At 46.9% G+C, this 25,076-nt stretch overlaps 10 protein-coding genes across 10 annotated transcripts; 4 read left to right on the top strand and 6 right to left on the bottom strand.

Annotated features, from left to right (window-relative positions):
• Positions 1-2,436: 2,436 nt before the first annotated feature.
• Positions 2,437-3,654, bottom strand: TGAM01_v201457 (hypothetical protein; the record flags this gene model as incomplete). Its single annotated transcript, XM_018804812.1, has 1 exon — positions 2,437-3,654. One exon carries the CDS (start codon positions 3,652-3,654, stop codon positions 2,437-2,439), a length of 1,218 nt encoding a protein of 405 aa, XP_018662080.1.
• A 483-nt stretch (positions 3,655-4,137) lies between these two features.
• Positions 4,138-5,227, top strand: TGAM01_v201456 (short-chain dehydrogenase; the record flags this gene model as incomplete). Its single annotated transcript, XM_018804811.2, has 3 exons — positions 4,138-4,662; positions 4,744-4,966; positions 5,040-5,227. 3 exons carry the CDS (start codon positions 4,138-4,140, stop codon positions 5,225-5,227), a joined length of 936 nt encoding a protein of 311 aa, XP_018662079.2.
• Positions 5,228-6,880: 1,653 nt separating this feature from the next.
• TGAM01_v201455 (hypothetical protein) lies at positions 6,881-7,124 on the bottom strand (the record flags this gene model as incomplete). The annotated part of the gene is made up of 2 exons (XM_024548768.1): positions 6,881-7,003; positions 7,083-7,124. The coding sequence occupies 2 exons, from the start codon at positions 7,122-7,124 to the stop codon at positions 6,881-6,883; spliced, it is 165 nt and encodes a 54-aa protein (XP_024406584.1).
• A 2,113-nt stretch (positions 7,125-9,237) lies between these two features.
• TGAM01_v201454 (hypothetical protein) lies at positions 9,238-10,524 on the top strand (the record flags this gene model as incomplete). The annotated part of the gene is made up of 1 exon (XM_018804810.1): positions 9,238-10,524. The coding sequence occupies one exon, from the start codon at positions 9,238-9,240 to the stop codon at positions 10,522-10,524; it is 1,287 nt and encodes a 428-aa protein (XP_018662078.1).
• A 265-nt stretch (positions 10,525-10,789) lies between these two features.
• On the bottom strand, positions 10,790-12,582 carry TGAM01_v201453 (hypothetical protein; the record flags this gene model as incomplete). The annotated part of the gene is made up of 3 exons (XM_018804809.1): positions 10,790-11,091; positions 11,153-11,842; positions 11,931-12,582. 3 exons carry the CDS (start codon positions 12,580-12,582, stop codon positions 10,790-10,792), a joined length of 1,644 nt encoding a protein of 547 aa, XP_018662077.1.
• Positions 12,583-13,346: 764 nt separating this feature from the next.
• TGAM01_v201452 (hypothetical protein) lies at positions 13,347-14,227 on the bottom strand (the record flags this gene model as incomplete). Its single annotated transcript, XM_018804808.1, has 2 exons — positions 13,347-14,020; positions 14,086-14,227. 2 exons carry the CDS (start codon positions 14,225-14,227, stop codon positions 13,347-13,349), a joined length of 816 nt encoding a protein of 271 aa, XP_018662076.1.
• A 713-nt stretch (positions 14,228-14,940) lies between these two features.
• On the top strand, positions 14,941-16,313 carry TGAM01_v201451 (homoserine O-acetyltransferase; the record flags this gene model as incomplete). The annotated part of the gene is made up of 3 exons (XM_024548767.1): positions 14,941-15,016; positions 15,069-15,474; positions 15,539-16,313. The coding sequence occupies 3 exons, from the start codon at positions 14,941-14,943 to the stop codon at positions 16,311-16,313; spliced, it is 1,257 nt and encodes a 418-aa protein (XP_024406583.1).
• A 584-nt stretch (positions 16,314-16,897) lies between these two features.
• On the bottom strand, positions 16,898-18,026 carry TGAM01_v201450 (hypothetical protein; the record flags this gene model as incomplete). The annotated part of the gene is made up of 2 exons (XM_018804806.1): positions 16,898-17,179; positions 17,238-18,026. 2 exons carry the CDS (start codon positions 18,024-18,026, stop codon positions 16,898-16,900), a joined length of 1,071 nt encoding a protein of 356 aa, XP_018662074.1.
• Positions 18,027-18,961: 935 nt separating this feature from the next.
• Positions 18,962-20,474, bottom strand: TGAM01_v201449 (O-acetylhomoserine (thiol)-lyase; the record flags this gene model as incomplete). Its single annotated transcript, XM_018804805.1, has 4 exons — positions 18,962-19,717; positions 19,804-20,163; positions 20,226-20,309; positions 20,370-20,474. The coding sequence occupies 4 exons, from the start codon at positions 20,472-20,474 to the stop codon at positions 18,962-18,964; spliced, it is 1,305 nt and encodes a 434-aa protein (XP_018662073.1).
• A 989-nt stretch (positions 20,475-21,463) lies between these two features.
• On the top strand, positions 21,464-25,011 carry TGAM01_v201448 (hypothetical protein; the record flags this gene model as incomplete). Its single annotated transcript, XM_024548766.1, has 6 exons — positions 21,464-21,701; positions 21,778-21,830; positions 21,884-22,273; positions 22,355-23,930; positions 23,996-24,366; positions 24,451-25,011. The coding sequence occupies 6 exons, from the start codon at positions 21,464-21,466 to the stop codon at positions 25,009-25,011; spliced, it is 3,189 nt and encodes a 1,062-aa protein (XP_024406582.1).
• Between the last annotated feature and the right edge of the window lie 65 nt (positions 25,012-25,076).

Raw genomic sequence — 25,076 nt, 5'->3', positions numbered from 1 at the left:
CCAAGTCTTGCCTAACTCAGGATCGTCTCAGAAAGCAAATCAGTCCTCTGCCGACTCCTGAACGCGGACAACTTCGTCTAGAGCAAAAGCTTGTTATTTGTTGCCCAGCTACACCACTTTCTCTCACATCAAACCTCTCGAGAATCTATTGCTCTCTTTTTAAACCAGAAATAACTTCTTTGGCAAGGATCCAATACATGTCAATACGAGATATACACGACTCATTGTTCCCACCATGGTATTATGCTTGTACCTATACTGGTATAGTTGATAGCCAAAATCAGTGCAGCCACCAATTTCGAAGATCGAACAATACATCAACCGGCAATTAACGTTACAGCCGGCTGAACTAACTTCTCTGAGGAGAGTAGCAATGAATATTTGATATTATAAGCGCAAGTCTTGACGACTCTACTCTCATCGTGTTGTGAGTTTTCGTTGGGTGACAAACTTTTTTTCAAGGATATGTAAGTTTGTCATTAGAGAATGGATACCATAGATACCAAAGTGGTTGAGGGTTAAAGAAAGTTGTGAAATAGCAAATGTATCATCTTCCAAACACACACGCAAACATTGAAAAAAGAAGGAAAAAAAGAAAACAAAACTACCAGGGTTAATTTTCAGTTTCCACGATGCAAATAATTGCGGACATGGCTACCGAAATTATCTGACACTTTCAGACTGGTACCCCGAAAAAGCAGGTTCTGTAAGACACTCATGCGCTTTTGGTTGCAAACGTGCGTATCTCAAAATCTGGACCAGTATTATTCATGTGTTTCATATGTAGAAGAGCCTAGAATCCCGGTAATTGGGATTGAAGCCCTTTTAGGAAAGAGGACTATTATTTGCCGATTCTCTTTGAGCGATCTGTTCACGTGGTCTGATACGCTGTTTATACCCTTGGGATACGTGGATTGAGAGCGAAAGGATATTCCAATTCTTTTCCTTATCTTTTACTTCTGTAAAAGTTTTACGAGTGAACTCATTATTCAGCATAAGTGGTATTGCTTCGTTGACCCTTTTTGTTGGATGGCGGCTTAAGTCAGAAGATCCGCCAATGGAATCCAAGTTAGTAGCAGCATAATAGCGGATATACTCAGTAATGCTTCAAGATGTAATTGAAAGCAAGTGAGGCATATCTTCCCACGAGGCTTGGAATATTGAAAGAGTTATTACGCACTTCCAGTGCCCACATAATGGTAGCAGTATGATTACTAGATATTCAATCCTAAAGACGCGGTAGTCCATAGATGAGTTTACGCCAGTTTCAATTAGACGCTAACAGTCCTGACGTGGCCTTTTGCTGTAGCTCGTTGCCAATTTTACATTGGTTTGATATACACACAGGCTGTCCCACTAAGTACAATAATGGCCCGCGAGCAATGCAGATTGCGTCCTTGGTAGTAGCTATATCATGCATTCGCTGAGATGTCTTGAAGGTACTGCTTACTATCAGTTGATTGGAGATAGTTCGATAAATGAGAGCTGCAGTCTGTGGCCTCGCTTAGCCGATCCTGCCGCAGGGCCCGAGATCGATGTTTGTCTCTGCCCTTTTGCCGAAAGAGAGGAATAGAGGAACAACAACTCGCCGTCAACTTAGCGAATGTGTTCAATCAGCTTTATAGTAAAAATAGGTCACCCAGATTCCTGGATATCCATGGCCCTAAACAGTATATGGCCACAGGAACTCTGCATCCACGTTTGACAAATGCAATTTGCTTATAGTATAAAGTGGAGCTGACCAAGGTCAGTTTCTTAGATCGGAATACGCCGCCAAACATAACCCTGACCTCGATGTTTCCTATATCATTTGAGCCAATAGCGATGTGTCACAGACCGCCATTCGCAATGCGAAACGAGGTGATATCCACCTGATTACGGCTTCTTCAAAGGCCTGAACATTCCTTGATCGAAGCGGTATCGTGGCCTAGTTGTGTTTAATGAAGGCGGAGCTGAGAGGGTGTGGCAGATACCATGAATAGCAGCGGCGATTATGGTCAGCTCAGATTCGGTGCCCTTCCGTCCTGGCTGAAAGTTTGAAGTCTGTTCCAAGCCCATGCTTCGCGTAGCAACTGTTAGGGTTAGTTCAAATAATTGTGCACTTAACATTAGCGAGCATATTGAAAAAGATCTCCACGAGAAAGAATAGCCTGTCCTTCATGCTGTATTATGCAGCACTTAATGAAACAAAATACTACTACTTCAACATGTCAATAGTTAGTCAGAAATTGTAGTAGTACCCATTAGAAATGGAAGATGAAAATATGGATCATCTATAGTAAGACGAAAGAACAAAAATCTAGCACAGAGTGCGATAATAAAATATTAGTAAACAGTAGCTAAGCTCTAACAACCGTACATACCGTCGAGGTTCCTTCCAACAGTATTTCCTCTCAAGAGGTTTACACTTGAGGACAACCCGCCGCCTCATATCCATTATCCATTCCACGCTGCTACTCGTTCCGTCCCTAGGGTGACCATCAGGACTACTTTTGCAAAGCTGTCGACATTATCCGGTCCACCCTCTGTAAGCAGCCTATCTAGCTCTGTGATTTTCGTCAGTCCCGCGCCAGGTTCTGAGCGAATCTCGTCCCACGCCGATGCTGACTGAGCCTCCCAAACACCCTGTCTTGTCGTAAACATCATCCCCCCTTGACACGACTTGGTGAACCCTTGCTGCATATATAAATAGAGGCCCTGAACCCCGGATGCAATGATCCAAGTACGCCTGATGCTCTCCGAGAGTATCCAAGAGTACCATAGGGCGTTTTGAGAGTCGCGCATGTCAGACTCTGTGTTCACATCAGCAGAGACTAAGATAGAGCCCGAACATGACGTGCGATAGGCATCCTCAACTAGTTCGTTCATCCATCTCTTTAGTAGCTCTATTCGCTTTTCTGCCAAGTAACGCAATCGGATGTTTCCATCGAAAAGGCCGACTACTTGGTATATCAAGAGACTCTGAACCTTGGCCAGTTTTTCTAGGAGATCAATAGCCGGCCTGCTATCGTCAAAGGGGGAGTGTGGTTGCGGTATATCGATTTGGGTTACTAGATCCCAACACTTTTCTTCCAACAAGTGCATGACAATGCTGTTATTGCTTCCGGTCTTGTTGAGGTAGCACGTCAACGCTGAGTAGGCATCTTGGGCACACTTTGGAAACCTATCCCGATACAATCGCGCATGTACGAATGGGTTGCTTCCTTTTCTTACCCATTCTGAGAGCCACTCGTTCAGAATGGAAAGGAAAGGCTGCAGGTATCCCTGGTTGAAGAGACCGACGTCGGGCTGCCTGGGGAGATGGGAAACCCAGGTTTCGTAAGCGGTAAATGAACTACTTGGATGGCTTTCATCTACCAAATGGAGCGTCCAATCGGCAAAGTCTAGGGCAGGAGTTATTCCAAGAACACCGCCGGGTGTAGCGGGGGAGACATATTGCAGCTGTGAAGAGGCACCCGTGGAACTGCCTGAGATACCGTCGTCGATTTCCGCGGTAGCATCCCAGCCAATCATGACATAAGAGCCGGGCTTGGCGGCTGGATAGATGCACTCAAGGTCAAGTCGTCCGCATCTCAAGCAACTAGGCGACTGTTTTGAGCATTTCCGCTTGGCCTTTGCGCAGGCGTGACAGGCGTTACTCCGCACCCCCGCCATGGTATTTGCGTCCCCGGGGCACGAAACGGGCTGCGAGGCACGGCATAGACTTTGCGCAGAAATCTGGTTGGATCAATCCTTCTAGTACACTTGATTCAAAGAGAGAAGGTTGTCAGAGGTAGATAGGCAGTGTCAAGTTCCACAGAGTGGGATTGGCCGCAGTCCCGCAGTCTATTTGCGGAGATATCAGTTATTAATCAGCTGCGGCGAACAATCTAGACTTGTAATTGCGGGAGCTAATCAAGTTGGGTTAGTTCCCGCCCAATCAGCGTTGAACAGAGCCTCTACATGCAACGCCGACCAAGCAAAGGTGTATCATGAATTATAGTAACATGTCTAATAGATGGCCGCTCGGCTGATAATTAACGTAGCTGAAGTATATAAATGCCAATACCTCTTGATCGTCTATTCACAGATGCAAGTCAGCAACCTACTCTTTAAACTTGTTCCTTGTTCCCAGTCCTCGGCTACAATACCTATAAGATGGATAATTTGATGGAAATGTTCGCACAACTTCGCGACACCAACGTCACAAAGACAATTCATCGTCAGCCGTATGCTGCCATTTCTCCAAAGAGGCCTGAGCTCAGCCAAGCCGGGAAAGTTGTCCTCATTCCCGGAGGCGGCACAGGCGTTGGCTATGGCATCGCGCGTAGCTTTGTACAAGCTTCTGCAGATACCGTCATCCTTATTGGTCGTCGTGTCAAAATCTTAGAGGAAGCTGCCGCCAAGCTGGAGGAGGAGGCCAGGAAGTCCAATACCAACACCAAGATCATCCAACAGGCTTGCGATATGACTAATCTCGATGAAACGAAGGCATTTTGGGATTTTCTCACTAAGAACGGCGTAACCGTCGATGTCCTTGTCGCAAATGTTGCAAAGTTTTCGGAGCCTAAACCAATTCTTGAGCTCGGTTCAGACGAGGTCTGGTCTCAGTTGGAAGTCAACGTCAAATCCCATTTGTATTTTACGGAGCAATTTTACTCCCAATCCAATGGGAAGAAAAAGGTGAGCAAAAGCTTTTCATCCTTAACTTGTCTAGCGCGGGAATAAAAGAACTTGTACGTAAAGCTAATGGGCTGCCTCTAGTATCTCATCAACGTGTCTTCTCAGGTAATCCACATGACAGCCCATGCTGGGGTTGCCCAGCGTCCGGCCTATACGTTGTCAAAGATGGCTGCAACGCTACTTTTCCAAGTTATCGCTCAGAATACCCCTGTTACAGATTTGCAAGTTATTAGCTTCCATCCAGGACTCGTTTATAACGATGCTTGGAGTTCATTGGGATTAACGCCAGATTTGTTCGATAGTGGTCAGTCTCTCTTTCATATGGCTCAATATTTCAGTCGAGTTATTCAACTAATGGTTGTTCTCGTTCTATGTAGATGAAATCTGCGGTGGATTTGCGGTCTGGGCAGCTACCGAGCAGGCGCAGTTCCTTCACGGCAGATTCGTATGGTCGTCATGGGACGTGGATGAATTGGCGAAGGGTGAGGTTCGGAAGCGGATTGATGAAGACCCTTACTTCTTGAGGAGTTCCATCGTTGGCCTGAATGGGGCCTTTTTAATGTAATTTTCGGTCCTTATCACGAGACTGTAAACATTATATGATGTTTCGCTCGTCAGCATCTCCTGGGTAGCTGAAAAATTTTCTACGGCACAAACATGTTTCTTCTTTCAAGAATTATGATTCAAAATGTTTATGTACCCACCTGTCTGTGAGGTAAAAGATTGCCCTAATCAATCCTTTTAGGAGTCTCATAATCAGTTTTCAAAGAACACTCCTCATGTCAGGTAGAACTGCAGACAGAATTATTTTCACTTCTGCTTCTTATACATCGTCTTCTTTGCTCTGTTGGAAGGCGCTCTCAGTGATACATCTCATACCTTTGTTGGACTATGGATTCGGTTTTAAGAGCAGTTTTCCGTGTGTGCCATTCAGCAGTCAATAGATGCAGGGCTGTGAAGCCTAACGCTAGATAATCATCATGGGTTACTCCTTAATTTGCTTATGGAATTGTGGCATGGTTCAGTATCCCAGCCTTCCCAAAAGATGCTACATTTCCTCATCAAAAACAAGTGAGCCATACTTTTGTTCATTTACTCTGCAACCGGAGAAAGAAATGCTTCACCTCGAGGCAATTAAGTGGCGGAGAGTCTTCAGCAGCTGGAAGATCCGGTCTTCTACTCTCGTCTCCTTCTGGGCCGTTATGGGCGCTGCCTCTGTCTCATCGCTCGACCAACCATCCTTGCTCGGCTTGGCTGGAGTAGTTGCAAGCTTAATGCATCAGTAAAACCATTTAGATGATTAGTACCTTCATCACCCTTTCTGTTTCCTGTTTCTGGTATATCTCTCCCCACCGTAACTGTTGGTGCTTATTAGCGCCATCGTCACTCTCATTAGCTAATGTATCTTGTATATCTAGGCCCAATCCTAGCAGTTTGCTACTTCGCATTCGTTTTCGGTTCATTCATGCAGTCTGCTTTCCTTTTAGGTGGCTTAACAGCAGCCTGCGGAGTCATCCACGGCAGCCCATTACGTGTGCTATTCAGGGGGATTTAGGCAGCTATGCGAGGTTTGTTGTGACCAATTCATTACGAAGAAGGAGCCAAAATACCCCATGAGTATTCACCGGTGTTGGGTTCGCGACTCTTACGATCCCGAGCGGTATTTGGGTGGCATACGTAATGCTTGGGGCAATAGCCAAATCAAGGATGATCGTGAGAGAAGAGAAATCAGACACAAAAACATGTGTAGATACTATCTGCCGTAGCCTGCCTTACATAGAAAATACCACGCTCGGGCCACAATATTCCATTATCTCTTGCAAAATACTTAGGTTCCTACTGCAGGCTACTTGCTACATGGATACTCTACTCTTGATTGCGGTAGTTGTATGATGGAATACGTGCGTAGGTATTTCTAGCCCGAAGTCCCTTTGTTATTTGTCTTCAAGAAATCACCAACATCAACGATAACATTTTAATGAGACTACAAATCATTGGTTTTGCTATTAGCGCTAAAAGACCAGGTGTGTGCAGGAGTCTGGAGATAAAAACGTTGATTTCTGTCGGGTTGGGTAGCATGACGATCAAGTATATTAAGCAGCAGACTAACTAGAAACTACCTTAGTTTTAGAGGCTGAAATGAAAGATACCGATCGAGGCCAAAACAAAAACAATAATGTAAATCAACCTGTACGCGTTATTATATGTAGCTTGGAGTTCAAATCTGTTGCCGCTGGATTATTCGAGAATGACAAGGAGAATAAATTACATTCTCCTTTGCCAAAGCCTTGGCTGCATTGTTTGTACGATCGGTGAGGCTTGGGAAATCGGTGGCGGCGACCTAGGGCAAGAGAGGTTAGTCACAATCAAAAAAACGTGTCATCCTCACCCCCCTGGCAAAACACATGGGCAAACTTTACCTGATATAGAATAGGTTTCAGCGGCAATATGGAACTCGGCATTTCAAGTACGGAAGATAGAACAAATTATTGCCGCGGAAGCTAAAGCAACGGCAAAGCTTCCTTCCGTCGTCGTAGAATCACTAAAGGAGCAACTGGCTCTTATCTTTTCTATTTTGCGCTTTTCTTTTTCCGGGTAGACTAAGTAATCGATTTAGGACAAGAGCTATATACGGCTGCTTTAATTCATCTTGGTATTCTATTTTCTTGCTGCGCTTTATTTGCAAATTCACGTGCTTGGGTCCAAGAGTAGAAGACTGGAACTAGCAACAGCGTTGTATGCGGGGGATTCCAGGGCCTGTTCCAAGCTAACATTTGCGATCCTCCTGGCATGCGGCTTGCTGGTGAAGGATTTAATTTGCTTCGGAGTGCTCCATCCACGACAGCAGCTAAGATCCTAAAGACGCACATTCGGTTAGCAGATAATGCAAAGCAATAAAGATAATGTACCTTGCTTTACAGCGACCTGGTAGGCCAATCATGCATCTCGCGACTGCCGGTCTGCTGACAATGTCCTAATCCCGAGGCTGTGTTGAGAAGAAATCGTAATACTACTCTACAGCAGGGATTTTCCTGGTCCTGATCTTGAGCTATTCTTGCAACTTTAGCCTTTGTATACAATAATTGCAAGGGCTATTCGGCCCTCTTGGAGACAGAGGATTTCAGCAAGTGTTGTATAAGACCCAACAAGTTTGCTAGTCCAGTGGTTATCGCAGGATGAAAAGCAGCGATGCAAAAATATAGATGATAAGAATGCTCTAGATGTTTATTCATAATACTCATAGACTATATAGACTGTGACTTGAAAGAACAAAATACATCTTTTGCCTTTTACAACCGTTTCTTGTTCCTCGGAAGTAAACAAAGGCTATATTGCCGGTAAAGTAGTGTCGGAGCTAGCTGCCAAAGGAATGCGGCACTTGACAGGGGGCTAATACTAGTTGCATTCTACTGGAGCGAACCTTCCTTTATCGACCTATATGATAAGTGCTGCCTTGACTAAATTACGCCACGTTTTTTGCAAACCATTGCCCTGACTAAAAAAGGGGAGATCGGCTAGACCGGAACTTCAACCTGGTTGTGTATTGAGGGATTTTTTTGTGCAGCTGGCTTTGTATAGCGAGATATAACTGAGTAAACATAGGTACTTAGTGAAAGACTGGTTCTTCCTATAGCATTTATAGCTTATATTTTTATTATTTAATATTAATAATAAAAAATGCTATAACTAATTATTTACTTTGAACTATAATTGAATTAATTACTTAATACAATATAAGTGACTATAATATATAGTTTGTATTAAACTATAAAAATAATATCTTAAGTTATTTTCTTTAGATATATATATATATCTATATTAAAATATAGCAAAAAATTATTTCTTTTATAATTATTATATTTACTATACTGAATTTATACTTTGTTATATACTAGTATATTCTAAAATCCAAATATTTTATTCTTATACTTGTTAATACAAGTCACGTGAATTTCAAGCTATTTTCTTTTTGCTCTAGTACTACAAGCACTATAACGTGTGAAATAGTTATTTCACAAGCTCTTTTTGCAACCAAAGTTTGGCACAACCTGTGTAGCATCATCAACAACAGGTAAAGACTGAATTTCAGACAATCGCCATTTCGCAAGTGCATTACAACAATTCATTGTGCCATTCTACCAAACAACGCAAAGCACTACACCAATAGACCATTATAGCAACTACTGCAACAGAGCCAGCTGCCTATAAGGGACCAACCTGCTTCAAAGGATCAGGCTGTAACAACATGGTTGCTTATAATATTCCGATCTTCAATATTTCATTGTCATTTAGCGCTTATATTCTACTGCATATATCAGCTGGCAGTTTATTAATTGTATCTTAGTGCTTATATTTTCTGCGCATACACGAGCTTATGGCCTACCAAAGTCATTGTATAATAGTATAAAGACAGCATTCTTAGTTGTAGCTTTTGCTGCAGACTCAACAGTTGTGTTAACTTTTTGCATCGAGCTCATCCATTTCTTAAAATTTCTTGTTCGTTATTCAGCTGTTTTTGTCAGTGTGCTGTATTTTGAACTGCTGTTGCTTTTGATCTGTAATTCTGCGGTCAAGATGGGTGGCGATTTCAATACCAGAGCTCCCTGGAAACGTTCTGCATGTGATCGCTGTCGATTTCAAAAGCTGCGATGCTATCGGGATGAAGGTCGATCTTCGGGCTCATGCAATCGTTGTATAAAATCCGGAATCAAGTGTGTCACCGGCATGACTCGTCCAACAGGCCGTCCACCAGCACGGCAGCCAACCATAGTCGATCCCAACGAACTTTTAACGCCACCAAAGACGAGTGATGCGTCTCCTGCAGACAGCAACATCAATAGAACGGACATGGAGATCGTCAATCTAGAATTCGACTTTTCTCTTGACAGTGTTTTGGACAGAATTGGCATTCATCAAACGGACCTCACCTTGACCAACGACCTAGATGACATTTGCTCATTTTCTCCTCCCCTAACAAACCTGCCGAGTACTCCTCCTACCTCTGAGATCCAACAGCATGCTCAAGCAGATCTCGATTCATCAGCCCAGCCTACTGGCCCCCTTTACCATTTTAACAATTACCTCCTAATGCCGAAGGCAGGCGCCACGGATCTTGGAGTGTCGGGTTACAACATCGACTGTGTTGAGATCCTACTGTCTAAACTGCACTTGGAGCTCTGCAATCAACTATTCTACGTCCAAACAGCATCATGGGATGTCCAGGACGCCCTTAGGTTTACCATGTCTCAAGAAAGCAGCGGCGGCCATGATGGAGAAGTCGGCAAGGAACACCCCTTAGTTTCGGTTGCCAAGGCATCCAGAGAACTAGAGAGACTCCTGGCCAGCCTTTATCCGTCATCAGGGGCGGCCGAGTACACTTCGCTGGCAATGTCCTACCATACTGGGCCACCGCCTCTGTGCACGACCCAACTCCTCGTGGCATTATCCTGCTACCTCCAAATTGTCTCCATAAACGACTGCATCTTCACTGCTGTGATTGAATATTTGGCTAGTGGTGGGTCCACAACCCCTTTGATGCCTTTATTGTCATCTCATAACCAAACATCGCCACCCACATTGTACCTGGGCGGCTTACCGATTCTGCCTAATTGGAAACTCTGCGGAACCCTGCTGGTGCATCAAATAGAGTACCAGCTGGAGCGAATTGAGACATTGTTTGGCCTTCCGGAGCACTACCGCGTTTCGACAAAGCCCGGAGATGACGGCAAGGATGTGGTCGCTGGGCTGTTTGCAGGACAGCAAAGCCAATCTCTTCTCAATGCTGTCTTTCGCCCCGGGGAAGATCACACGCGATGCGTCCGTTCGCTAAAATCGAAGATGCGACAGATGAAAGACTTGTAGATGTATTTCATCTGCAAGTTACCCTTGGCTGGGCATCTGAAAGAAGCAGGAGACTCGTGAGGTTAACATCAAACACTATGGAATTTCATGGAGTTTTGTAAAATAACATGGATTTTTGTATAGGCCATTCTACAGGCTACATTCTTTCCGTCTTGATGACATACTGGATCTGCATTTTGTATACTTTTCCTATCTCTAGAACCTCTATACTAGCGCCATAACACATATCGCAGGAGAGTTAATAAATCTAAATCTATCGCAACAACTAAACAGTCTCTACAACTACCCCTGGCTTGCCACCTATCGTGGCGTCTTGCCCACGACGCATCAACTCCAACATCCTTGCCGCTTCAGAGGCATATTTGCATTTGGAGCGTATTTTCGGGCCGTACTTATAGAACAGGAACGGAATTGGCACGCATCCAAGCGCCAGGAACGCAGGAACAGAGCTCGCCCACTGATCTCCGAGATTCGCATACATTTGTGTGGTAAATAGTGGAAATGCAGTGCCGAAGAAGGATCGAAGCATCGACCCAGCCGCCAGCACAGAGGCAGTATAGATGGTATCTATATAGAGGTGAGCATGTGTGCTATTTAGCGAGATTGCGAAGCGAGGGCCAAAACTTACAGCAGTCAATCAGGTAGCTAATCTGCGAGATGAAGTTTAGAACAAGTCCACATGAGAATAGCAAGGCGCCGATAACGGGTGCGATCCAGTGCACTGAAGGATAAGTCGTCCACGCAAACAAAAACAGGCCAATCGGAAGAATGACAGAGCCCACCATGGACGTGCTCAGTCTAGCTTCTGGTTCAACTGTGGCTCCCTTTGCCTCCGTTTCCTCGCATAGACGAACGTAGCGTTTATTGTCCACACCTGACAGCGCCGTAGCAAGACAGACGCCGATAGTGACGCCGACAAACGGAAGACCGGCTAGTCCCTCGTTCCAGCCTCGAGTGCCTTGGAAAACGGTGGGAATTGCGGCAAAGAACATGTATAGCGTGCCGTACACGATAGACATGTGCAGAGACATCAACAAAATGATGGGTTCGAGAAACAGAAGAACCCAGGGGCGTGAGAGAGCGACTGAGAGCTCCTGTGTGAGTGTTTTGGGCGGCTCTCCTGCGTCGAGTCGTGATACATAAACGTTTCCCGTCGACTGAGAGAGAGCCTTTGCTCTAGATCGTAAGATATACGGCGCATATGTTTCGGGAGTGGCTATCGTAGTGGCAATCCAGACCACACCGGCCATGATAGCAACTAAACCGAGAACCCAGCGCCAGCCCTTATTCTCGTCTAAGAAACCACCAACGATGGGACCTAAATCAATACGAATCAACAATCAGCAGGTATCCCATATAAAGCAAAATGGTAGCATGGAAGAAGAGCAAGGATATCGATCACCTACCAAGTGCCGGACCCAGAAAAGGAGCCGTGACAAAAGCTCCCATCGCCGCTCCGCGCTGTTCTTTTGTCAACATGTCGGTAATGACGCCTCCGCCGTTCGTCATCGACGATGAGCCGAATGCACAACCAAAGAAGCGGAAAAGCAATAAGGCCTGAATGTTGGGTGACACCGGGGCCGCCACGCTGAACGCTGTGAACGCCATAAATGAGATTATATAGATGGGTCTCCGCCCGTACAACTCGGACAGAGGCCCCCATATGAGCGGTCCCAAAGCAAACCCCAATACGTAGAGTGCCAAACCTAGTGTGGCCACCTCCTCGGACACGTCAAAATGCCTCTTGATATCAAAGATGCTGCTAGCGTATATAGAGCTGGCAAAGGTAACCACCAACGCGGACATGGCCTGGAGGACGGTTATAGTCCATTTTCGAGCCATAGACATATTCAGAGGATCCTGGGAGTCGTTCTGCAGATAGTCGATGACGTAAGGTTCGGCAGCTGTACCCTTGCCGGAGTATTGATGATTTCGGACATCCTCGTCAAGGCGCGTGCTGAAGAAATCAGACAGGATGCCGGATCGGCTTTGGGGGGGGTCATCGACTCGCTGGGTGTCGTCGGAAGAGGAAACAGAAGGCTCAGGAGCAGCGGCCATGATGAGAACGACAAGAGGGACAAGAAAACCAGTGTTGAAGTCCAAGATGCAGATGGAGATGGACTCACGAAGTTCTATACGTTGCTATTGCGATTCATATATATATCATGTTGCAAACATTTGAATTCTTGATATCGGAGTTTTAGTTACACAAAAGCCCGCGGCAATCGTCTACGGAAATATGAAGCCTATACTTGACTTCGGAAATTTGGATTCGGACTTTTCGTGGCATGAAAGCCCGCGGCAACTACATGTACCTCTTTACGGAACTTGGAAGTAAGCATACCCCGTTATGACCCCATTTTCGACTCAGCCCCGCAAAGTGGGACGATGCTCCCGAAATAAGATGGGCCAATACAATACCTGCAGGTAGGTGCAGCTACCATTAGAATACTACCCTACATTACCAGCAAATGCCACATTCTTCGCACTTGACCTCATAAATCTCTCATAAGAGGGCATCATAGGAGAGCAAATTGTCTTTTGCATTACGCTATATTCACAATAAAGAAGTGTCTGGCAACAACTTCCTGGCCTCGTTACGACACACAAGTCAGTAAAAGCCATCAGGTAAAACCACACAACGAAATGCTCACACAACCGAATATTGTAAACAATGAAACAGTGTATCAGAAGTGAGAAGGAAATAAACTCGTTTGCGGTAGACCGAAATGTGGACCGGATACTGTCGCTGCTATCTTGGAAATTGATTCTTTTGTTCTATCAAAAAAGGCTTGGCGTCTATCTAACGGAAGCCTGGTAGGCTACATAAGAGAAGCAGCTGTCTCAACAATCAATTCAGCAAAATGCACCAGTTCATCCGGGAATCGGGGAAAGTGGTGGCCGCCACGGTGTAACATCTTTTTGGCGGTCGTGGGATCAAACAGCTCAGATACTGAGTCATCAACAAAGAAATAATCGTCTTTGACACCTCGTACATGGACGGAGGGTACCGTCAGCTTGTCTGACACGTCTTGGGGCCGATATTTGAGCAAGAGATTGACTGGAAAGGGGCCCTCGTCTTGCACTCTTTTGCTCTGGAGCACTTGGTAGTCATATATGGCGCGTTCATCCTGTTTCCAGTCGATGTCTTCTTTGCCCAACGAGGCGTCGAACTCTCCGGGTTGGTAAGTTGCCTGCAACTGACCTTTTCCCACCTTCTCCCATGTGATCGACCCGGAATCGAGACGGTACGGGAGAAAGGTTGAGTTGTAAATGATCATTTTGAAAGGCCAATCCTGAGTACCGGGATTCGCTCTCTGGTGCTCTAGCAGCAGCAGGGTGGCCATGGCAGCGCCCTGGGAAAAGCCCCATAGACCGTCAAAAGGCCCTTCGGAGTCGATAAATGAGACAAGGCGGTCTAAGGCATTCTGGATGTCCTCAGAGAGTGGATAATTCCACCAACAGGAGTTTGGTAAGGGAACTTGATCTAAGTTGGCTGCGGATGGTGAAGTCAGCTCGTGTCTAGAGGAGGGGAAGAATGAGCGTTTGGAGACGAAGTACGTAATACTAGCTGGGATGGTTCCATTCCTGCTTCAAAATACTCGTATTCCCAGTTGCTAGGAAGATGCTCTGTGATTTCTTCCATCATCTCCTTGAGAACATCAGCGTTTTGGGCGTAGCCGTGGAGGCAAAGAAACCGCATCTTGGCTGGATTGGATTAGATATTGTGAATGGATACTGTATTTCCAATGTATGTGTAAGGGTATTGATGGTAATCAAGAATTTGAGATCAAGATGGTACTAAAATTGCAAGTTTTTCTCAGGAGAAACAACTTCTTGATAAGAATTGCAATTGTCCCAACTGTTTTTGGGCTAAATTATGTGTTCGAGAGTGGGTGAAACAAATTCCGCTGAGTTAATCATAAATGAATAAATATAATAACAACAACAATAATAATGTTATTCTCTTTACTTGGATTAGAAAAAGTAACAACATATTGTGATTGAATTTGTTTATTTACAACAAGTTAACTTGGTCTAGTCTTACAGCCCTGCTCTTCATTGTTGTTGGGTGTCAGCTCCGGAAACCCTCCGATGCTGTATGGACATGGATGTCTGCATTCCACAATCCTTCATGTATCCTTCCTTTATCACATTCCCTGCAACCCCATACACACTTTTGGATCTAGGTCCGAGATTCTGGAAACCTGCTGCGAATTCGGAAGCCAGGCCGAGAAACACGTGGAATTCCATGTCCGATGCCGTCTTACTACCGGCTAAATGGAGCACTAAGTCCTACCAATGATAAAATGGTAATAGTAGTATTATTGCTATTTAGAAATAGCAGAGAAATTGTCGTTGTCCTTCAGACTTGGGCAGGCAGATACCACAGTGACACCACAGTGAACTCACAACATGATCAACACGCAGCAACGCGATCACCATGTTTCGAATTCGTGGCGGAAGAGAAAAGTCCAAGACATGGTTTGTAGTCAGAATTTGACTCCTCTAGCAGGTCAGCATAGTTGACTAACAAAGAGCAGCTTCGGAAGTGAGACAAAATGGACAATTGCCTGTATCTGAAAACAAATTCGCACACTGGATTCCAGGGCAGAAGGTCTACGTCCAGCGTTCCTTTACACTTGAATCTGGCGTGGAGATGCACAATGTCCCCGTGGCATACATGACATGGGGTACTCTCTCTCCACGCGCGGATAATGTCATTGTCGTCTGCCATGCTCTCTCGGGGAGTGCAGACGTCGGTGACTGGTGGAAGCCTCTTCTTGGCGCTGGACAGGCATTTGATACGGACCAGTTCTTTGTCATTTGCATGAATAGCCTAGGAAGCCCCTACGGAACAGCCAGCCCCGTGACAGCCAAGAATGGCGATCCTGCCGAGGGATGGTATGGTGCCGACTTTCCTTCGACCACCATTCGGGATGATGTGCGGTATGTTCAAATTTGAGATGCGCTGTGAAGAAAATAGAAACGCTGACAAGCACTGGGTTCCTAGTCTTCATCGGTCGCTGCTGAACGAGCTTGGGGTGCGCCGAGTAGCTGCCGTGGTAGGGGGCTCGATGGGTGGCATGCATGCGCTGGAATGGGCATACGAAGGCAAAGGCTATGTCTGCTGCATTGTAGCCATTGCGACCTGTGCCTACCAAGGGGCCTGGGCGATTGGTTGGGGCGAAACCCAGCGCCATGCCATCTACTACGACCCCAAATTCCACGGCGGCCGTTACAGCTTGGACGACCCCCCGGTAGGCGGGTTGGAGTCAGCTCGCATGGCCGCCTTGCTGACTTATCGCAGCCGAGACGCTCTAGAGCATCGCTTTAGTCGTCAAGGCTACGAGGGCAAAGAGAAGGGAGCCACAGCCAAGCATATGCACAAAACTCAGCCACCCAAGATTGCAACCCCCAGCTCCAGTCCCACCTTTGTTGTCCAGTCCTATCTCCGGTACCAGGCCAAAAAGTTCACCCATCGTTTTGACAGCAACTGCTACCTGGCTCTGACGCATAAACTCGACAGTCATGATGTGGCACGAGGTCGGGCTGACACGATAGCGGACGCACTCGCCCTAATTGAGCAGCCTACGCTAGTCCTCGGGATTAAGAGCGATGGCCTGTATACATACGCTGACCAGGAGGAGCTGGCCCGGTCGATTCCCAATGCTGCGCTGCGGGAGATTGTGAGTGAGGACGGTCACGACGCCTTTCTCATTGAGTCCCGTCAGATAAACGATATTCTGAAAGGGTTTTGGAACGATCATCTTCGAGATATAATATAGAAGCTGGATGGCGTTTGAGCCAGGCCAAAAGGGCCACTGCCGATTTTGGATGCATAGATTTCTAACTCCAGTTTATATATGTTTGTTATTATAAAAATTGTCGCATCTTAATCGCTTTCCTCCCACTGCGCGAAAGAAATATGTGAATGCTGTTTCTATAGTTATCTTGCTTAATTTAAGTTGATGGCTTTCAAAGATGGTCAATTTCGTTCACTGTAGAGCACTGAGATCTGTTTGGCGGAACGAGGTACCACGCAATCCGTGTTTTTTTTATAAGCACTACACATAAAGTCCCCGCTAGCCCATCTGTATAATGTTGACTACTGTATCATTATTGCCCTTAATAAGTCAGGGCCTTGTCAAGAGTAAAGATTTACTAAGCTAATTTCACTAATATTTTGGAATTTTGGTTGCTTTATAAGACTGCGAATAGGTATACGACGCTGACATGGCACAAGGAGCCATTTAAACGTGAGGTATACTGAAACATGCGAGATCCATCTTTGATCTATATCATACCGATTGAGCAATACCTTCTTATGCTGAAGAAGCAGTTTCTAATAAGCCTACGTAACAAAACATAATTATTCATCGCTGACTTTCAGCGCTGTCTTGCCGAAACTGCCACCTGTAAACATTGACAAGAATGCCTTCTCTGCCTGGTTGATCCCCTCAAATGTGGTGTATCTTGACTTGATCTTGCCCTCTGCTATTAATCTCGGCAACGTCATTGAGAAACTGATAACATGTTGGAAAATGTCCTTGTCATGGAACATGAATCCTTGGATCTTGATGCGGCGACGGAAGATCTCGGACGTGTTAGTGATACCGTAGCGCTCCTCGGGAGGCTTGTTGTATTGGGAGGCCTGTGAAAGATTGTTAGCAGATTTCATACACGCAAGATGTCTATAATATCGCGCATACCGTGCCACAGCTGATGATTCGGCCAAAGAACTTCATGTTCTCAATTGCTGCTTGCAAGTGGTCTCCTCCAACCATCTCATATACCACATCCAGCCCGTCCGGCGCCAGTCGCTTCAGCGCCGCATCAACAGGCTCTTTCCGGTAGTTGAAACCGAAATCGGCACCCAAATCGTCAACAACCCACTTCAGCTTCTCGTCCGAGCTCACGCTCGCAATTACCTTCATCCCCTCCATCTTGGCGAGCTGCACCACCACCTCGCCCACGGAGCTCGATGCTGCACTGACCCAGATGGTTTCTCCTGGACGGGGCTTGACATGACCGTAGAACGAGAGCCATGCGGTCATTCCCGCCAAGCCCAGAGTGCCAACGAAGTGCTTGAGGTCCAGGTTATAGTGGTTGGTCACCTTTCGCACGACGTTGGCGGCATACACCTTGAAGTTGAGGTAATCGAGATCTAAGACGCAATACTCCGAGATGGGCAGCATGCCAGAGATCAAGCAGCCTTCTTCCCACTCGGGGTTTTCTGTGCGGATGACCTTGCCAATGGAAAAGTTGGTGATCGGTTCTCCCTTCTCGTAAGGCGGAACATACGTCACGTTGCCGACTCCGCGCATGCGATCTCGCTGGTGGGGATCCATTCCGGCAACGAGAAGCTTGACAACCACACCACCGGGGGGCGCCACCAGCTGCAGAGGCCGATTCTCAATGGTGGTGGTCACGCCCGGTTCCAGCAGTGCGGTAGGCGGGCTTTGGTAGACCCATGTCGCATTTTGAACAGTTTCCGCCATGTCAGCTAGATGTGGACCGGAGCCTGTGGGCGATGAAACAGCCTCTGAGAGAGAGAGAGAATAAAAAAGAGAGTAATAATAGGAAGAGAGACACTGCTTTAATCAATCTGCGTTACATCTTCGATTCTCGCGATACGATCAACTAAATAGGTAGTGAATGCTCTGGATACCGCTATAGTAAAGGATATACGGAGCACCCTGGGCCCCCGTAAGCCTAAAGAGCATCTGCAAGACAAATCCGCTGGCTAAGCAATCGGAGCCTTTCGGGCGTTTATCCGAGTCGGAGGGTTCTACGTTTAGCGACCTCAGCAATATCGTTGATAGTGTTGGAGCAACGCGAATTTGTTTTTCAGGATTCAGACCAACCAACGCATGAGAAACCTCTAGGTGCATTGCTCGCATCCTAAAGTACAAGCGAGGGCGAGAGCGAGTCCCGGGAATCACAAAGTAAGCACAGAAGTGTAGCCTTACCACCTTCACAGATATAGGAATGGGTGCAAGGTAGTTAGCTCTTCATAGGTGCCTGCTGTGATCGTCGTGGTGGATTAACAAATTGCGTTGCGAGGTATGATACTGATGCCGCTTACATAGAGCGATCGTAGCACTGGGGAGCATACAGAGTTGACTCACATATGTTTTCCACTTGAAAATACGTGTATCTGGAACTCCAGATGCACACTGAAACCCCACACACTGCTGTAACTACGTTGCATAAGCTTAAATAGCACCACGTGGCGCTGGCTCGGCATCTGAACTGGATCTGGACCCTGATGGTCCACTTAACCCGTTTATATAATTGACAATTATTTACAAAGACATCTCTAGGACGAGGCCATTATTTAGTCAACGCTGCAAAGGGTCATTGTTCATTTGGGTACATTGTTCTCTCTCTGTATTCTTATAGTTGTATAGTCTTGGAATTTCCCGAAACCTCTTCACTGTCCATAAACCTCTTGGAATGCCTGCGCAAAATCGGCAATAATGTCATCAATGTGCTCGATTCCCACCGATATGCGGATCAAGTCTTCCGTTACACCTGAGACCTTCTTCTCCTCTGCCGACAGCTGCTCGTGCGTCGTTGACCACGGGTGGATAGCCAGGCTTTTGGCATCACCCACGTTCGCCACGTTAGACACCAATTTCAGGTTGTCTACTATCCTGCTTCCCTGCTCGGCGCTCCCTTTGACGCCGACGCTCAGCATTCCACCAAAGCCACGTTTCAGATACTTCTTGGCCGTTTCATGGCTGGGGTGTTTGTCCGAACCGGGCCACAGGATCCAGCTAACGTACTGTGGGTGGGCTTCGAAGTACGCCGCGAGCTTGGTTGCGTTCTCAGCGTGACGCTCAGCTCGCAGTGCCAGTGTCTCAAGGCCAATGATTAGCTGGTGCGCGGCATAGGGGCTCAGGCAGGAGCCGACATCGCGGAGCATCTCTATGCGGGCACGCATAATAAATGTGGCTGGACCAAAGCTGGCGGCATAGCTGAGACCGTGGTACGCGGGCGAAGGCTCGACCATTTCGGGAAACTTGGCACCATGCTTGGCCCAGTCAAACCGTCCCGAATCAATGATTACGCCAGCAATTGTAGTACCGTGGCCGCCAATCCACTTGGTAGCTGAGTGGACGACAATGTCCGCGCCATGCTCGATGGGTCGAACAAAGTAGCCGCCAGCACCTAGTGTGTTGTCGACCTATGCCATCACGCATTGTCAGTAGAGTTTTCTCTTTATTTATTTTCTAGTTCAATGCCTATCGTGAGCATAGATTGGTAACTTACAATGAGGGGAATGCCATGGTCATGGGCAATCTTGGCAAGTGCCTCAAAGTCGGGAACAAGGAGATCTGGGTTGCTAATGCTCTCAATGTAAATGGCTTTCGTTTTATCGTCAATAGCCGCGGCAAAATCAGCTGGATTCACGCTTTGGACAAACTTGGTTGTAATGTTGTAGCGGGGAAGGAGGAAGGCAAGTTGGGTGTATGTGCCGCCGTATAAATGTGAACTAGCAACGATGTTGTCGCCAGGTCGGGTCAGACTGGTCAAGGTCAAATATTGCGCGGCCTGGCCCGAAGCGGTTGCCAGGGCAGCAAAGCCACCTTCGAGAGCCGCAATACGCTTCTCAAAAACATCCACGGTAGGCTATTATCTTCTTTTAGCCAGAGCTCATAGTACCTAGCATCAAGAAGAGGCGGTTCACTCACATTGGTCAAGCGACTGTAGATGTTTCCTAACTCCCTAAGACCAAACAGTCTCGCGGCTTGGGCAGAGTCATTGAAAGTGTAACTCTGCAATATTCATCATTAGCTTCCGGAGCACTCAAACACAAAGTAGCCTGATTGACGAACAGAAGTAGCATAGATGGGCACCGCGGTGGACCTGGTAACGGGATCGGGTTCGTATCCAGCGTGAAGCTGGAGAGTTTCAAAGTTTTTCCAGGGAGATGGTTCCATGATGAATCGCTAATTACAGTTCACTCAAAGTTGGTAGTGTTAACAAAATAAAAAATGACAGGATGTACAAAGTCAAATATAATAACAGGACTATTGTAACTACGGTTTTGATATTCTACCTTCCCGACTACTGACTATTCGGAGCCTTGATGACTGCCCCGAAGAGATAGTAAGAAACCTTCCGATAACAAACAGCCTAGCTTCAGTGCATCTTACCCCAAAATGGCGGGTAGTCAACAGTAAAGTCCGGGCATCCATTGCCGGTTGGCTCCACTTTTAGCGACCGGCTGTAAATCTTCGTCTTACATTGCAGCATGCCTAGTACTCATCCAATGCTCTTGATTATCAGTGAGAATACCTTTAGTGAATACTAACAGCCCCTTACGTGACAGATTCTATGTCAAATGTGCATCCTCTGTAAGGCAGGGTGACATTCAAGGGAAAGCTTTATTGAAGGTTTCATTACGCCTTACGCAATCTAAGCAAGAGATGCAAAGCATCTACTATAAGGTAATGCCGCACAACGTGCATATATTTGACTATGTGTTTGTATAATCTATTGCCAAAGTGTTTCAGAAAACCTCAGTAGAATTGTAGAGCATGGTTAGGCAGTTACAGTAAGTAGGAGCTTTCAGTTGCAATGCATCCTACATGGTTGACAACTCGGAGCTTTGGCTTAGCCCCGAATGACGGGAAACCTTCCGATAATGAAGGAATATGTTAAGTGCATCCTACAAGTATAGTAGTCTTTAACGCAACCTTGAATTCCTCAAAATGGTGCATTAGGGAGCTTTTGCAACTTCGAGCGCTTCTTAAATTCCTGTCTCCAGCTTGCTTTTGCTCTTTTTCGCTCTAATTCCTGTGGTCTTATCTTGGCCAAAGAATTAGTCTAACAAGAGCGAACAGGCTACGAGTAGCGCCGGAATTTTTAAAGTGTACATGCCATAGCTTTGGCTGTCAATCTAGTCTAATAATCTTCAATCGCCGCAATGGGTTCAGTGCCTCCATCTCCCGCTTATGGCAAACGACTGATCCCGGTCGAGATTGACAAAATTGCACGAGACGAACCGGATCGGGTGCTCTTCTATCTTCCCCGCAATAACCAGCCTTCACAGGGATACGACGTGGTGACCACAAGCATATTTGCCAATGCCATCAATAGAGTGTGTTGGTGGCTTCAGTCCGAAGTGGGAACAGAGCCCAAGACAATTGGCTACGTTGGACAGAGTATGTTCTAGACATGATTGCAACGAACATTTCTTGCTTACAGAACCGATATTGATACCCTTTGTGTCTTTTTTAGATGACATAAGATACCTGCTTCTGGTCGTGGCGGCCACAAAACTTGGCAATAAGGTTTGATCCCCATCTTGCCAATGCTGCTCCTCCAGCAACTGACGCTCGACAAGGTCCTCCTATCCTCGCCGCGGAATAGTCCCGAAGTACATCTCTCTCTGGTCAAGCAGTCTGACTGCAAGTTCTGGATTACCACACCGGGTGTTCCCAAGTTCGACTTTATTGGGGTGCCGCTAATTCGAATCCCTGAAGTCAATGAACTTCTAGATTCCAAAGCCGTCAAGCCGTATGTATATGACAAGGAATGGCAAGAAGGACGTGATGATACCCTGTGTCTGCTTCACACCACTGGTTCGACCGGCCTGCCGCGACTGATACCGATCACACTGGCGGCCGCATCTTCTGGTGATGCGCTTGGCGGGATGAAGCGCATCCAGGGAAAATTGCCCACTTTGGCGGAGTGGGCGGGCACCAAAATGCTGAACGCATTGCCTTTATTCCATGTAAGTACCTCTACTCGCCCATTTGTAGACTTGGCAATGGGAAAAGCTAGTGGCTGACCGGAAGGTGTTGCTCGTTGTTAGGCTGCTGGACTCAGTTTCAGCTTGTTCTGTGTCATTTTCTTCAGATTCAGTGTCGTCTTTCCGCCTCCAGGGCCGGTCATGCAAAATATGGTCGAAGAAACCCTCGATAACATTGATCTTGATTCTGCCTTTATGACGCCCCTCGTTCTCATAGACATTGCCAACACGCCTCGCATCTTAGACAAACTCGCAAAACTCAAGTTTGTCACATCTTCAGGTGGTCCTGTTCCGCCGCCCGTGGGCAATATTATCAACCCCCGTGTCCCTATCATGCAGACAATGGGTATGACCGAGGGCTTGGTAGTGCCGTCTGTGACTACGCATCCCGATGAGTGGGCGTATTACCATTTCCATCCGGATTGCGGCTTCGAGATGCGACCTTATTCGGATACGTTGTACGAGTTGGTGTTTGTGAGGAGAAAGGAGCTGGCAGCCACTCAGACTATCTTCCTAACGTTCCCCGATCTGGACTTGTACGAAACAAAAGACTTGTACTCACGCCATCCGACATTCCCTGAGCTGTACAAGTACGAGACACGCAAAGATGATCTCGTCGTGATGGCAACAGGAGAAAAATTCAACCCCGCAGCGGCCGAATTCCAGTTGGCTCACCACCCCTGGCTTGCCGCCGTCTACATTGCCGGCCAGGGTCGTTTTCAGACGGCCGCGCTGCTCAATCCGGCACAGGATCAATCGGAGGTGTCCGACGATGAGATTTTGGAAGAGGTCTGGCCAACCATTGAAACTATCAACAAGGCTCTGCCCGCTTTTGCTCAGCTTCATCGCAACTTTATTCGAATTGTTCGCACACCCTTTCCACGCACGCCCAAGGGCACAGTAGCACGCTATGGGATTGATCGGATCTATACCAAGGAGCTTGAAGACATCTACAAAAATTCGGATAACTCGGAGCCTTCAACCTCTTTGCCGGTGGGTACTTTGCAGGTCGATGGGAGTAGCGAGGAAACTATCCGTAACGGTATCCGGGAAGCCATTCAGATTGTGTCGCCGGATTTGGAGCTCGAACTGGTCAAGGATGATGACAACCTTCTCGTACATGGATTTGACTCTCTCCAAGTCACCCGACTTTCGAGACTTCTCAGCTCTTCTATCCAAACTAACCCGGGTATGATATATGCGAATCCTTCCATAACCCAGCTGGCACATGTACTGTGGACGCAGCTGCAGGGCTCCGGACAAGGCCAGCAAGAAACAGATACAGCGGACCTCCTCCGCACCAAGGCTGTAACCCAGACCATTACCAAGCATTTATCGTCTTTCACGTTGTCCCGAGACCCAAAAGAATACATCATCCTCACAGGCACGACAGGAGCTATTGGCTCCTATCTTCTTGATGCTCTGTGCAAGAACAATCGCGTTGCCAAAGTCTGGTGCTTGAACCGCAGCAGCACGGAGGATGCGGTCCGCCGACAAACCGAAATAGCCAAGTCAAAGGGATTGTCTTTGAACTGGAAGGGTAAAGTTCAGTTTGTCCAGATGGATTTGGCATCAGAGTCTCTTGGTCTGAGCCAAGCAGACTTGAAAGAGATTAGAAACCAAGCAACGACTATAATTCGTGAGTTACTACCCTTGTTCCTGCCAATATATCCTTTAAAAAATACTAAACAATGATATTGCTAGATAATGCCTGGGAAGTCAACTTCAATCTCCCTCTGTCCTCTTTTGAGACACAGCTCATCGGGCTCCAAAGCCTGGTCCGTATCTGCACAGAGACTCAGAATAAGATTCGCTTTTTCTTCGTTTCCTCCATCAGCGGCGCCATGAATTGGCCCTCTCACCTCTTGGGTCCTATACCTGAGGCTAAACTAACAAATCTTGATGCCTCCATCAACGGTTACGGCGCCTCCAAGCTTGTAGCTGAGCATCTGCTCGGTAAAGCTGCCCAATCGGGCGCACTGCGTCTCTCGGTCCTGCGCGTAGGTCAAGTTGGAGGACCCGTCGCGACTCGTGGAGAAGGTAGCATATGGACGCGGAGGGATTGGGTGCCAGCGGTACGTTGACTTTGCGCTCTCTTTTTCTATTTGCTCCTCTTATCTTCTAAGTGAGAAAAGAATGTGTACTAATTCATCAAATAGATCATAGACGCATCAGCGTATATCGGCAAGCTGCCTGCGAACTTGGGCGGCGCTACGGCTCTCGACTGGATTCCCATCGATCTGTTGGCCGAGGTCATGAGTCAGCTAATTGATTCAGATGCAACATCAACGGGCGTTAGCCAAGAAGTAGAAACTTATTACAACATCGTCAACCCTCGAACTGTTAGCTGGATTTCACTGCTGCCCACTGTACAGGCCCGTCTGGAGACAGCTCTGTCGCCAAAGAAGGTGCAGGTCGTTCCCTTTTCTCAGTGGCTAGAGGACCTGGAGAAGGCCGAAGACGCGATCGTCAAGGAGGCGGAGAAGAAGAACGGGTCAACTGTTTCTCAGGTTGCGGCAAGCCGAGCGCAGACAGGGCTCAAATTGTTGTCCTTTTTCCGGGCGATGGCAAAATCTTCTGACGATGATGCTGTTGCGGCAGCATCATCCACCCCGAACTGGGCTGTTGGCAATGGCTTGGCACGAAGCTCTGTCTTTGCCCAGTTGACACCTGTGTCTCCCGCCTGGTTCGAGACTTGGCTAGATCAATGGGGCTACTAAGCAAACGAATTCTACACTTTTTTTCTACTCTCTAATCTTATTTAAATACTACTGAGCAGATTTGA

The sequence above is a fragment of the Trichoderma gamsii genome, assembly GCF_001481775.2.
Source record: "Trichoderma gamsii strain T6085 chromosome Unknown Scaffold_3.2, whole genome shotgun sequence".
Taxonomy (NCBI): Eukaryota; Fungi; Ascomycota; class Sordariomycetes; order Hypocreales; family Hypocreaceae; genus Trichoderma; species Trichoderma gamsii.
This window is presented reverse-complemented; position numbering and strand designations above follow the sequence as displayed.